Raw genomic sequence first — 13,530 nt, forward strand, 5'->3', positions numbered from 1 at the left:
CACTTTACAACTAAAACTTTAGTTTGAGCAAATAAGTATGATTAGGGAAGTAGAACACCAACGCATTTTCCTACTCACATACTCGCAAAAAACTGCTTTGACTAATGAACTCTTCAAAGTACTTATTCACATGTAATTGTAATAAACTAACTTTCGCCAACCCTGTAACCTGTAACTAATCCAGTTACAGGGCAAGCCAGTTGAAAGGCAGTTATCCAAGCAACGGTAAACTCAAAATGCTACGTAATTAAAACAGCAATATGGCGGCGACTGTTGAGTTTCTGCGCTACGCTATGCTATGGTAATAACTTGCATCGAAAGGCAAAGCTTTTGTTCCATGATTACCTACACCAAACTACAAGTCGCTGTTTTATAGTCCTGCTGACTACCAAGTATTCAGCTAGGTCCTCATCCTCAAGTTTGTTTTTAACCTAAATTATTTTTTTATTACTATACAGAACTACTAATTAAGATTACGTACGATGTATGTATGTTATTCCTTTTATTTATCTGGATACAACCCTTCAGAAATAAGCAAAATAATTTTGATAAAAAATATATTAGTTACGACACAGAATAATAATAAATCAGTACTGTTACGAGGAAATCGACTTTTAATTTATTAGTGCATAAGTTGTTGTACCCTTCTAATGGCAGTAATCGTGTAAAATCAAATTACTTATTTATGTGTAATTTCTTTGAAACAGTGTTCAGCGGGTCTAGTCAAAACGCACTTTAAAATCGCAAACCCATCGCAAACCAGTCGCAAACAAATAAACAAATCGCAAAAGAGGTCGATAACAAAAAAGGCTTAGTCAAACGGCAAAAAATCGAATCGCAAAGCCGTACCTATCGATAATCGAAAGACAGGATTGAAATTTCCCATACAAAGGCTTAGCCAACATGCATATAAGACTCAATCAAAATCGAATCGAATCGCAACACCCGCCATTTTCATTGCTATTACTAAAACCCCGGTGATAAGCTTCGATTCAATCGAAAACCAATAGGGTGAGTTGCACCACCTAACTTTGACCGTAACTATGACGTTAACCGGAGTTTTTTGTATGGAGTTTGACAGATTTTAGACGTTTGTCAAAGTTAAACTAAGATGGTGCAACCCACCCTAAGGCTGTTTTGACAAATCCGTATCGCGATGTCGTTTTGACAGTTAGTTTGACGGCGAAGCATAGACGTAAACAGAGAGCAGAAAGAAGGAAGAAACAAATTTAAAAAAAAAGCTGAAAAAAGTAAAAACAATCGCAAAGTCATAGACATTTTTTAACTTTTATTCGATTTTGAATGAACTTTTATATCGCCGCGTCGTTGGTGGTTCAATGTGCATTTTGGCTGCCATTTTCCGATCGAATCGAATTACTGGTGACGCGGCGACTGACATTAGTGAAAACTTCATATTGGTTTGCGATGGCATTTTGACTAGACCCACCGTATAGATGACCCACGCTGAACTGTCCCGCCAAACTCAATGACAGGGGGGCGCTACCATCGTTCAACTATATGGTTTCCAACATGGCAAAAATCTGAACCAGCGATCCGGTATTGACGGTGGCGCCCCACTGTCAATGTCATCGACAGGACAGTCCAGTATTTTGGAACTATATTGCGATGTCGTTTTGACAGTTAGTTTGACGGCGAAGCATAGACGTAAACAGAGAGCAGAAAGAAGGAAGAAACCACAGATATGGATTAGAGGAAGAAACAAATTTAAAAAAAAAAGTAAAAACAATCGCAAAGTCATAGACATTTTTTAACTTTTATTCGATTTTGAATGAACTTTTATATCGCCGCGTCGTTGGTGGTTCAATGTGCATTTTGGCTGCCATTTTCCGATCGAATCGAATTACTGGTGACGCGGCGACTGACATTAGTGAAAACTTCCTATTGGTTTGGGATGGCATTTTGACTAGACCCACAGTGTTATGTGATATAACAAAACAAAATAATAAACAAGGGCAAGTGAAAGACGCAAGATATTTTTAACTTTTTAATAGGGATAACTTATATAATATGCAAGGGATAGTCCCAAGGATCCTCTCTAGTGATAAAAGGATGAACCATTCATAAATGGAGAATCACATTTTATCACCCGCTCAATAAATACAGTCAACAGTAAGCATAATCTTAAACAATTTATCTGTAAATGATATTTAGTCATTTTACAACTCTGGATTAACTGACAAAGTTCAGAACTAAAAGGTGTTGTTGGGGCGTGCGGGGGCTCTCGGGCGCTCGTGTCGCCGGCCGGGGCGCGCGCGTCAGGGCGGCGGCGGGCGGCGCGGCCGGCGGCGGCGCGGCTAGGACGAGCCGCCGGCGCCGANTAGCTTTCACATGTTCCGGCGTAATTAATCCGGCATGCCCATACACTTCACCACCGGATACCCGGCGCCGGTTAGCCGACAACCGGGACGTGTGAAAAGGGCCTTAGTTTCACACATCTAATGGTGCGTCCACACTGGGCGAAGGGGCTCGCGCGGCAAACTCGACATCTTGCTCACTCAAGAGCAGGGTGAGCAGGATGTCGAGTTTGCCGCGCGAGCCTCTTCGCCCAGTGTGGACGCACCATAAGAAATACATAACAGATGAATATCTGTTGTTGAAGGGGCATTCATTACAGTGATAATGTTATGAATAAACAACCGTCGCTTTTATCGACAGGACCACACAAAAGAAGTAGTTTGAAATAAAGAAGTTCCTTGTGTGGTTTATTATACCGAATTTTGTCAAGAATACTAGAAAATGAGTTTGCCCTGCATCTTAGGTTAACCATGTTAAAATGTATGAACTGTATGTGACTGTTGGTGTACCTAATAAAAAATCTATTCCCAGTAAACACTCACACAAAAGGGAAAATTGGAAATGTTTTTAACATTATTTACGATTAATATTAATAACCATGTGCATCGAGTACGAACCTTAGCCTCATTGCTGACTGTAGGTTTGTTGGCGAACTGCACCTCGGTGGCCTTGAGTATGGTGTTCTCCTCCAGGATGGTGGCCTGGCTCTGGTTGTGGCCGAAGGGCTTCTTGCCGTACAGGCACTGGTAGAAGATCACGCCCACGCTCCACACGTCCACCTTGCTACTGATCTTTGGTGGGTTCTTGCCGACCACGAAACACTCGGGCGGGAGGTACCTGATAACAAAATGTAACATTAGTACGTGTAAGAAATTCATAACATTGAATTACCTAGTCGTCGTCATCATCATCATTATCCTTTACAGTTCACTGCTGGACTATGAGCCTCCTCCACTATAGTGAAGGGTTTTGCCATAATCCCCACGCTTTGCAGGCGGGTTAGAGATCAATTTAAAAGATTGATGTTTTTCAGAGAGCGCTGCTGCCCGTTCTCTGTTTGATTTGTAGTCCCTAATTCGCCTCTTACGACACCCGCGGGAAGAGTAGGGGTTGGTGACAAATGTATTCTACTCTGCCGTCACCATACGGCTAGAATTACCTAGTGCGAACATGCGAGTGTTATAAAATTGCGAATGTACTACAATCTACAATCCAGTTTCGAACCTCCTAAAATTTTATTAATTTTAATGGTACAAATCTTATCTTATCCTATAGATAGATCATAAAGAACTATATTCATTTATAAGGTTTTCGTTATTTGTAAAACGTCACTCTTCCAATCCAAAAAAAGAGGCTGTTATTCAATAGCTGAATTATCACAATTATTCAATGACAACATAGTTAAATGTATTACTGTTTATATCGACTATAACTGCAGCCTCTGCACAAAGCATACATTATGAGCTAGTTAATCTGTAATTAAAATAAACATTGCTAATTTATTCAGTTATTTGCTAGTGCTACAACGAGTTTCATTGAGTATCTCACAGACAATACTCAATTAATATGCAAAACATCAGCATATGTATGTTGCGTGGCAACTAACAATGGGACGCCTAGTTGCGAAGTCTTCCTAACATAAGCCCCCTATACTTGGATTGAGGTGTTTATCCGCAGACCTGTTTATGTAAAGCAATTATAAGACTTAAGTTATGGTTTGGTATAAGAAAGGGCCTCACAAGACGTTGCCTTATCAGCAATGACTAATAATACTTATCGGTTCTACATAGGTATTTAAAATATATTATTTTGTGAGTGCAGTAGAACCTTTTTTAGTTTTGTTTAATGAAATTGAAACAAACACTCGAGCGTCCCTTATTTTGAACGCCACACTCTTACCATGAAGCTTATGTATGATCATAGATAAAAAATAAGGAATTCCTTCCTTATTTATCTATGGTATGATGTGGCCATTTTCATGTAGGCTTATTTTTGGACGATGTTTGCTTTAAATTCTCCATCTGTAAGTTACACTCAAGTGCAAGAGTAGCCAAGTTAGCCTCTCGAGTACCAGTGAATCAAGACATAATAGAAATCAATTGGTAACGCGGTCTCTTCCGACCATTTAGGCCCGGTTTCCACCAAGACTGAGCGGAGTGGAGAATTTTTTTGAGCATTGTATCTCTGTTTGTTAAAAACATTTCTCTGTTTTGTTTCACACGTTATTCCGCCTTGGTGGAGAAACCGGGCATTAGGATTCCACGAGCTAGTGACATCCATGATTTAATCTAGAGTAAACCAATAAGTTAGTGACGTAAAACTCACCAATAGGTGCCCGCGCCCTGACTGGTCAGATCCATGCCGTGGTCGGGGTTATAGTTCTCCTCGTCCATGACCTTGGACAATCCGAAGTCCGTGATCTTGATCTCTCCGCAGACGTTTCCCTCAGTGAGCAGGATATTTCCCGGCTTCAGGTCGTAGTGGATGACCGGCGGCTTGATCTCATTGAGGTACTTCAGCGCGGAAACGACCTGCATTACTATGGACCGGGCTTCGCGCTCCGGGATCGTTTTATGCTGGAATGTGGGGGTTATAATTAGAACGCGTCTGGTTTTGATGCAATGTGTGCTTTCTATGTCGGCTAAATGGAATTTTTAATTGGGGTTACTGAATTTATACTATCATTAATTGAAATAATACTGTCTTGTAAAGAAAAACAAATCTATACTATAAAGCTGACGAGTTTGTTTGCCTGAACGTGCTAATCTCAGGAGCTACTGGTCCGACTTGAAAAAATATTTTTGTATTGGATAGCTCATTTATCGAGTAAGGCTTTAGGCTCTATAATATTACCGTACAATATAAAACCGTATAATAAGGGCGGAGCAGTCAAGAAAAATGTTAAAAAAACAGGAAATAGAATTTAAACTATTTTCACGCGTACGGAATCGCGGGATATAAGAAAACTCGTAACAATGAGTTTTTACCTGTTTTAGATAAAAGTCGAGATCATGTCCATTGCAGTATTCAAGAACTGTACAAAACGAATTCCCATCGATTTCAAACACGTCATATAGCTTCACTATGCGCGGGTGGTCCAGGGCCTTGTGAATGTTGTACTCCCGGAGGGCGTGTCTGGAAACAAAATAATAATAATATATGTTATTTGAAAACATAAATATGCACACACATTTTACGTTTGATCCCATGTTAATTTAAAAATTCCTAACGATTAAATAAATGTGAATGTGAATTCAAGGAAAAAAAAATTAAAGGTAAAACTCCTTTAAGCACACAGTATCAATTCCATGACTTTCAATTTGACTAATGAGTTAGTAACATCCGCTAATAATGTGCAGTTGTGTGCAGTAATTTGTCATATACACACAATTAGCGTCGAATCAAGTGCGCATTCTAGTGAACACGATAATCGATGCTTTTGCAAGGTCATTCATACATGCCCTACTTTGTGTTTCAAGGTTACAAGGTTATAATTAATACTATATGCATAACATTTTTTTATGTTTACTCACATCAAGGCATGATAAGTTTTAGTGGTTTGGTAATTTCAGTTTGACACTCAGTATTATGAAAAAAGGTACATTGTATTGAATAAATAAGTTGATTGAGGTAATGGTTATTGTGTGTGACATAGAAAAACTATAATAGCAAAATTAATACTCATTTTGTTTTTAGGCCAATAAGGCTTCGATACCCGGGTTAAGAGTTATCAAAACACTTAAAAAATACTGAAGGTTTGCCAGGTGGATGCGATTTATTTTGTTTTATTTTAATAGTGTATATTGGGGATGGCCTATGGACTGTAGACTGCTATAGGCTCTTGATGATGAATAAAATATGATGATAGATAATGAATACATTTGAGCTGTTTAGGCGGTCTTCCCCTAATACGGCAGGGGAAGACCGCCTAAACGATGGACAGACGATATCCGGCAGCAGGCTGGAGTGAACTGGATGCGTGTGGCCAGGGACAGAAAACGGTGGAGGGTTGAAGAGGAGGCCTATGTTCGAAGGCGAACCCAAAGGCTGACATAGATAGATAGATAGATAGATAGATAGACATTTGAGCTGTACAAATTGGTATAGCAATCCACAATTCCGCACTGAGCCTAAGTGTTGAAGTGTAGTCAGAAATACCCCAAAGTTAGAGCCTGTATGCCTTGCAGTGTGCCGTGTATCCAGCTATGGGACGTAACAAAGGCCCAGTTTACTTGTAATCTGCGTGTGTAATGTCACATGAACTTCACTGTAGCTGTCACTTGCCACCTGTAACCAGTGGGCAGTGTCATTGGGACGCATCGTACGGACTCACTTGATATAGTTGGCCTTCTTGTCCTCCTTCCAGTCCTTGTTGAGCTGGTGCACCTTGCAGGCCGTGTAGCGCTGCTCGCGCAGGTCGAACGCCTTGTGCACCTCGCTGAAGCCGCCCTTGCCCAGCAACATTAGCAGCAGGTACCTGCAAATAAATCCATGTCACAGATATGGATAGATGCAGCATGTGTCAAAAATTGTATGAAGCCGAGCGTGCCACTTTTTAAACGTCATTAGTGTCATTTTAGCGAATTTTAGTGATTGCCGCAACGTAAAAGTAATCGTATCATCGTACTGCATTCGCAAAGTCATCGAAAGATATCATGTGACTCGATTCGAAAATTAATTAATTCCGATAAAACTGATAATTTGTTAAATACAAAACCAAAAACATCTTTATTTACCTTTTTAAAATAAAGTAATTCTTACAAATCGTCCAATCTCGTTATTTTTTTTACCCTACCAGCGTTTCAAGACATTTTGTCAAGTGCATGAATACATGGATCAGTGTGTGTCTTATTGTTATGAGTAAGTACGGTTCCTTGGGATCGGTATGAGTGCACCACATACAGGGACCATGGTTTTAACTCTTAAGAGTACATCGCAGGATATGTATTAAAAACAATGCTACTTTATACTTCTTCTACTGCTACTTTATTCTAATTAATTATTTGCTACTTGTGCTGTTAATTAGAATTCTCAATCCGTAAATAATATCTTCTTTCTACCGTGTTCGTACTACTGTTCTCGTAAAATCATCGTAACCGATTGTTGTAATCGAATTACATGAACATCACTCGACCATGTATGTCCATTTGGACATATCGGAATGGCACGCTTTGACGATCAACTTGCTGTATCTACTCTAATCCATATCTGTGATCCATGTTATGCTAAAAGCTGAAACTCAATAGGCAAAAAACTGTTCACAAAGCGTTGTAGATCCTCATCGCAAAATTTGCATTTTAGTTCTTATGAAAACACCCATGATCGCGTTGTCGGAATGAAGAAAAGCTATCGCTTTCTAAACACTAGTTGGTGTAACCATACCATGACGGACTGGTTGCAACTACCACCACCGCCTTTTGTAAAATTATGGATGAAATAAATTATTATGGAGTACTGAGTATTGAACTTATAGGTATGTACGTTTGCCGGCTTTAAGTCCTTTTTAATCCTAATAACGTAATATCTACACTGTTACACCATCACCAATTCACCACCTATTCCTATTCCTGCAACATTTGGCAGTTACAGCAACACTAAAAGTTATATCCTAAAAGTTATATCAGATGTCTATGGGGGCTAAGATGTACTGGTTAAAGGTACAACTTATTAACTCTTCTAATAGATTGAAAATGTGTTGATATACATTCTGCAATTCCTTGACTGCCTAATTTGGTAGTCCGATATCTCCTTAGTCGCGCCTTGTCTCCGCTGTATGTTTTATAATACTATGCAAAATTTAAATGCCAATATGGCTCACTAGTTGCGACTTTTAGCTTCTTCAGACTCAATGATCAGGAATAAACTGTACACAAATTCGACGAAGTTTTAAAATGATTAATTTAAAATTTCATAAGGTAAATTGTTGGGGGTGTACAATCACAGAAATGTATGTTATCTGTCAGTTGAAAATTGTTATTTAAAGAATGTTAGATAATTATATTCATCAAACTATATTATTTGTGCTTTATTTATCTTTTGCGGTTATCAATGGTGTCGACTGTAAACTTTGATAAGTGATATTGTTACAATGAAACATAATTAATTGATAATATTCTCACCGATCAGAGAGCACAGGATGTTGTGAAAACCGACTCTGGTCTTCGTTGTGTATCCGCTTTAGTTCTCTAATGTGAAGATTTCTTTCCCGCTCCAATTTCTCCATTTCTAGCTGCAAGTCGGCGTCCTCTTTCTTTAGTGCACTTTGTCTCAACTGAAAAAAGAATTTAGCATTAGAGAATAAACAAAAATCACCATAAAAGTATCATTGCCTACATTTCATATTAAGTGGAAACTTGTTTGTTGTGTTTCGCATGTATTTTACATGAAGTGCATTGATATTTGAATTGCAATTCGGTTTTGGAGGACACATAGCACGCGTTGTTGACGTCTGCTGCATATTTTTTGTTTTATGGTTCAATAGCAATACATTGAAAAGTACTAATACATATAACGCTACGTCGTGTTCAACCCCTGTGACTAAAGAAGTCACGTGGCGGGCCGGGTGGTTGGTGCGGCGTTTGTCCTTTCATAGATGGAATCAATAGCAGCATTTTATACAACACGATATGCGACTACTATGCTTATTAGGTTTGCTGTTTAGGATAAGAAGTAAGAAAGCATATGAAAAGGTCTTACTGCTCGATACACAGACTTGTTTATTAGTGGTGTCCTACGGTTAACGAACACCACAACCACATATTTAGTGCCGTAATGAAAGCGGGCTGCTAATTCACGCTATTCAAGCGGGTATCACATTATTACGTAAGAGTTCAGACGCGTTTCCTAGGAAGGACATCAACGGCGGGTATTAGGTAAGACTTGCAAGTAAAGACATGACTTTTTCATTAAAAAGTGCTTTAACAGTGTAGGAATGACTAGCTAGATGGATCATTTTCTGCAATAAAAAACTCATTACTGGGCGCTATTGTGTCCAGTTAGGGCGCCAGGTACAAAGATTTGAACATCAGGGCTCCCAATCCGTCTAACGACTGTGGAAACTGATTGACTTGATGATGACAGCACCAAACGGCTAGCAGTAGTAACAGTATAACGGGTGGTTTTCAATCACCTTACAGAAAGACAGGTTTAATGAGACTCATGAGGCGTCGGGGATTGGGACCAGCTCTTCAATGGCTGGCTTACTGATATAATAGTAGGATAGATGTACAAATTAATACGTACGAGTATCTCGTTCAAATGTAACGTAGTGCTATCACATCTCCCGATAAATCGTCAGAAGAAGTGGAGAAGGATATCCATAGAAGAATTGGCCAAATTAACGTTTGACGTACTTTTTGGGACGTGTCTGGATGCTTGGAAATCCTTGGAGGAGGCCATTATCCAGCAGTAAACGTAAAGGACGTAGCACATTTATCAACTCGGATAGGGATCGTAACCGCATCAACTCGAAGCGGTCAGTATTCTTTGTATGAAACTCCATACTGCAAAGCACACTTATCCGCACCGTAACGAAAACGCCTCACCTCGCAATGAGGGCTATCGTTTTAGCGCTCACCAGTTAGCGCCACTGTAGAGTAAGGTCCTGTCACTTGCTAGTAGCGAAGACAGTGGCACCAACTGGTGAGCGCGAAAGTGGTAGGAGGACTATCGCATTTGCATCAAGATGGCGCCACTGTAGAGTAAGGTCCTGTCAATCGCCAGGGGTGCCAACTGTTAAGTATAAAAACGATAGCCCTCACTGACAGCGCGCGAAAGGCGAATACAGTGTTGATCCCTTTCAGAGTTGACAAAATTGCTGTGATCATAATTTGGCTGAGACGATAACGTACCTTGAGGATCTCGTCGGCCTCGTAGTACTCCTGCCACGTCATGCTGGGCAGCGGGTCGGGCTTGAGGAAGGTGGGCGCGTCGGTGCCGTTGTGCAGCGGCGGCGGCTGCGGCGTGGACGGCGCGGCGCCGCTGGCCCGCTTGCCGCGCCCGCCGCCGCCCTCGCTGTTCGACGGCCGTTTCTTGAATAAGAGCTTCTTTTGCCTGTCGATCTCCTCTTTTTCAGCTGTTATTTCCTCTTGCCGCCTGTTGAAATTATAAGTCACAATAAGAATTACAGCCACTGACTCAAAAGCAGCAGTGTCGGGAAGCCAACAACGCGCGGGAGGAGACGTGCGGGCGGCGTACGATGACTAACGTCACCTCGGGCCGACAGCGTCATCATCGGCTGCGCTCGGCTCACACACTCGCCTTTGGACACCACCGACGACGCACGATTACCGCGTATCTTAGATATTTGCTTGTAAATTAGGCTGGCAAGAATACAGCACCTATTATATACAGTCCACTATTTTATTTATACTAATATTCGTTAGGACCCTAACAGCAGAGTTCATGCTCGTAAGGAATTACAGGACCCAACTATCGTTCCCACAGCTGCGACTCCTGTGTAGCCAGGATCTACAGTTCGACCGCCAAGAAAAACCCAACCAGAGAATCCAGTTTGTTTCAAAGAAAAGTAACACAGTCACTGAATTCGTGTCTGTTTAACTTTCAAACTCAACTCGGATTTTGAAACATCAAAATATAGATCTATTTGACCTAGGGATAGGCTTCATTGGAAACTGGAATAGGGATGGGCTAACCACTTTACATTTAGATAAGAAGGTCGTCACTCAAAGACGAACGGAATGACCTAAATAAGAATGACGTCAAATCAACAAAGAGAAAAAATGACGACGTAATATCCTGTAGCAACCAAATTAAGGCAATAAACAAACTTTACTTTATTTCAATCTTATGACGTAATAAGGTAAAGGACGAATCTGACTCAAAGGGTCAAAAGTAGTATCAATAACGTAAATCACAAATGTGATCATTTTCAATGAGTAATTTCGACATATAATATTCATAAAGGCACCAAAAAGCTTTTAGTATGTCGGCGATGTAACTTCATTACAGCACAGAATTTTATTTTGCTCAAAAAGGAATGTAATGGAATATTTGTAAATACGTTTAGGCGTAACTGCTCATTTGGCTTCAATTTTATAAAATACTACAGTTAATTTAAAAGGGTGTATGTGATGATAAACACTACAAAATTTGTGTAAAGCACCAAATCATTTTAATTAATTATTTAGATTTAACGACCATTATTTTGATCACAAGAATTGTGCGATATACCGAAATCCTAGTGGAAAATCCTTTTGACAGTACCAAATTTTTATGATTTCATATTCACGTAAAAGTGTCTTTAAAAAAATAACCCTCCTTCTGGCGCAGTCGGGTAAAAGCAAGTTACAGAACTTTCAGAAGATAGAGAAATTTCATTGATTTGACATTCGCGTGCGCCAAAACAAAATGAAAAGCCTCAGTCCTCCGGCGGCTGTCAATATATGCCCGTATTCACAAACGATGCTTGTTTAACTGAAGCAGCAAATCGAACGCACAGCGTTGAATTGAGCTCTGTGATTGGTTCGTGTGTCCACGCGCACAGTGAGACCTCATAGTAATGTTTGTGAACACGAGCGTTTGTGACCAATAAGCAACTGACCTAGTTAGCTCCTGAAACGCGTATCCATCAGTCCAGTTCTCCTGGAAGGTAGCGCCCACCCGCTGCGTGACGAACTGCCCCAACCGCAGCCGGTTCTGCATACAACGCTGCCGCGCTTCCTTCTTCTCGATAGTGCTTTTCTCATTCAATAGCTTCTTAACAACTTCTATACATTTGTTGATGTGTGATTTGTGTTGCTCTATTACCTGGAATTTTGAGTGAGGCAGGTCAGGGTTTGTATCTTTGGCGGACCAGGGGTAGATCGTTTCATCCACGAAGACGCGCCCCACCAATTTTTGGTCGAGGGAAACGCGGGGTGCCGCGAGTTTGAACCGAGCAATCCGAGCGTCATAATAATTGTAGTGTACGTGTGCACTCATGGATAATTTAGCGTGTACCGATAACACTCAAACAAGCGGAAGAATGGTGGGGCGCGTCTTCGTGGATGAAACGATCTATACACCAGGAACACGAAGAGAAAATCTCTATAAAACAAATGGCGTTGGGGAATGGGGGTCCCCTCGAAGCCAGAGGCTCGCTGAAGCGAGACTAGCCTAAGACGGAGCTGCAGACGAATGCACAAGTTAGGCCTATAACTCGCGGCTCCGTTCCATTGAACTCCGGTGGAAGCCGTCGGGTTTTAGTGGGTAGGCTCGCCTTTAGGCCTCAGCCTCGAGTTTAGCGGGCAGCGGGGCGGGAGCGGCGGCGGCGCGGGAGCGGGGCGGGCAACGCAGACCCGTTCTCGAAACAAGCGGGCAGCTCGCGCGGCGCTTTAGCGGCGAAGTGTTGTGTTCGGGGTTTGTGTTGTCGAGATACTTGTTTTTATTCGCAAACGAAATGTCTGAACAACGGCAACAATTTTATTTCGATTCAAATTTATTCCTAGCGCTCGATTTATTGTGGGCAAAAGAAGGAGTGCGCTGCCCGCTCGTTGCCCGCTCCCGCGCCGCTGCCCGCTCGTTGCCCGCTCCCGCGCCGCTGTTTTCGAGAACCGGTCTATTTGATTTTACGCATAAGATCCTTGCGCTCCCGCGCCGCCGCCGCTCCCGCCCCGCTGCCCGCTAAACTCGAGGCTGAGGCCTTAGTGTGCAGGCGTAAATAGTCTCCATTGACCAGTGGGAATGTGCAAAGCATTTCCCGACGTTACAAAAAAAGGGGATTACTTTTAAATGTATAGCAGCATAAGCTTCGAAAAATCGTCTAATAACAAATTTTATTGCTAAATAGGACAACATGACAGTCGGCTACATACCTTGCTCTGTGCTTGCACTTGATGTTTCAGTTCTTCATTCGTTCTTGTTAATTCTTCTATTCTATTATTTCTTAGCTCTAAGTCAGATGATGCTTGAGTTTCTAACTCTTGTATCCTCTGACATGTCAGTTCTGTTTGAACCTGTGAACAAATTAGAAAAATAAGCAAAATGTAGCAGCAGAACTACTTACATTATCTAAAGGTCTATGTAAGATTCTTGTAAGAAACGATAAATATGTAATCTTATCCAGCTTTATTTTTTACTTGTGTGTGACGCTTCTTCTCAGCACTGGCACATATTACTGTCACGAAGCAGCAGTAGGGTTGGAATGTGTAAAAGTGCTCTTTGTTTGAGACTCTCTTTTACTTGCTTAGATAAACGATTTGGATTTTAATGTGA

The 13,530-nt window shown here is 41.1% G+C and overlaps 1 protein-coding gene across 12 annotated transcripts in view; it reads right to left on the reverse strand.

Moving 5' to 3' along the window:
* Window positions 1-2,822: 2,822 nt before the first annotated feature.
* The window catches only part of Tlk (Tousled-like kinase), a 41,706-nt gene continuing 30,998 nt past the window's right edge, over window positions 2,823-13,530 (reverse strand). For all 12 annotated transcript variants that reach the window (XM_028306061.1, XM_028306058.1, XM_028306056.1 and 9 more), the window contains 8 exons: window positions 13,131-13,271; window positions 11,879-12,084; window positions 10,167-10,410; window positions 8,436-8,587; window positions 6,650-6,793; window positions 5,304-5,451; window positions 4,642-4,892; window positions 2,823-3,153 (listed from right to left, as the gene is read on the reverse strand). In XM_028306061.1, coding sequence (XP_028161862.1) covers window positions 2,838-3,153; window positions 4,642-4,892; window positions 5,304-5,451; window positions 6,650-6,793; window positions 8,436-8,587; window positions 10,167-10,410; window positions 11,879-12,084; window positions 13,131-13,271 — 1,602 coding nt within the window. In that variant the 3' untranslated portion in view covers window positions 2,823-2,837. The remainder of the gene's footprint in view (window positions 3,154-4,641; window positions 4,893-5,303; window positions 5,452-6,649; window positions 6,794-8,435; window positions 8,588-10,166; window positions 10,411-11,878; window positions 12,085-13,130; window positions 13,272-13,530) is intronic.

Source organism: Ostrinia furnacalis, unplaced genomic scaffold, assembly GCF_004193835.3.
Source record: "Ostrinia furnacalis isolate ACB-3 unplaced genomic scaffold, ASM419383v2 OfSCF1862, whole genome shotgun sequence".
NCBI classification, from domain to species: Eukaryota; Metazoa; Arthropoda; class Insecta; order Lepidoptera; family Crambidae; genus Ostrinia; species Ostrinia furnacalis.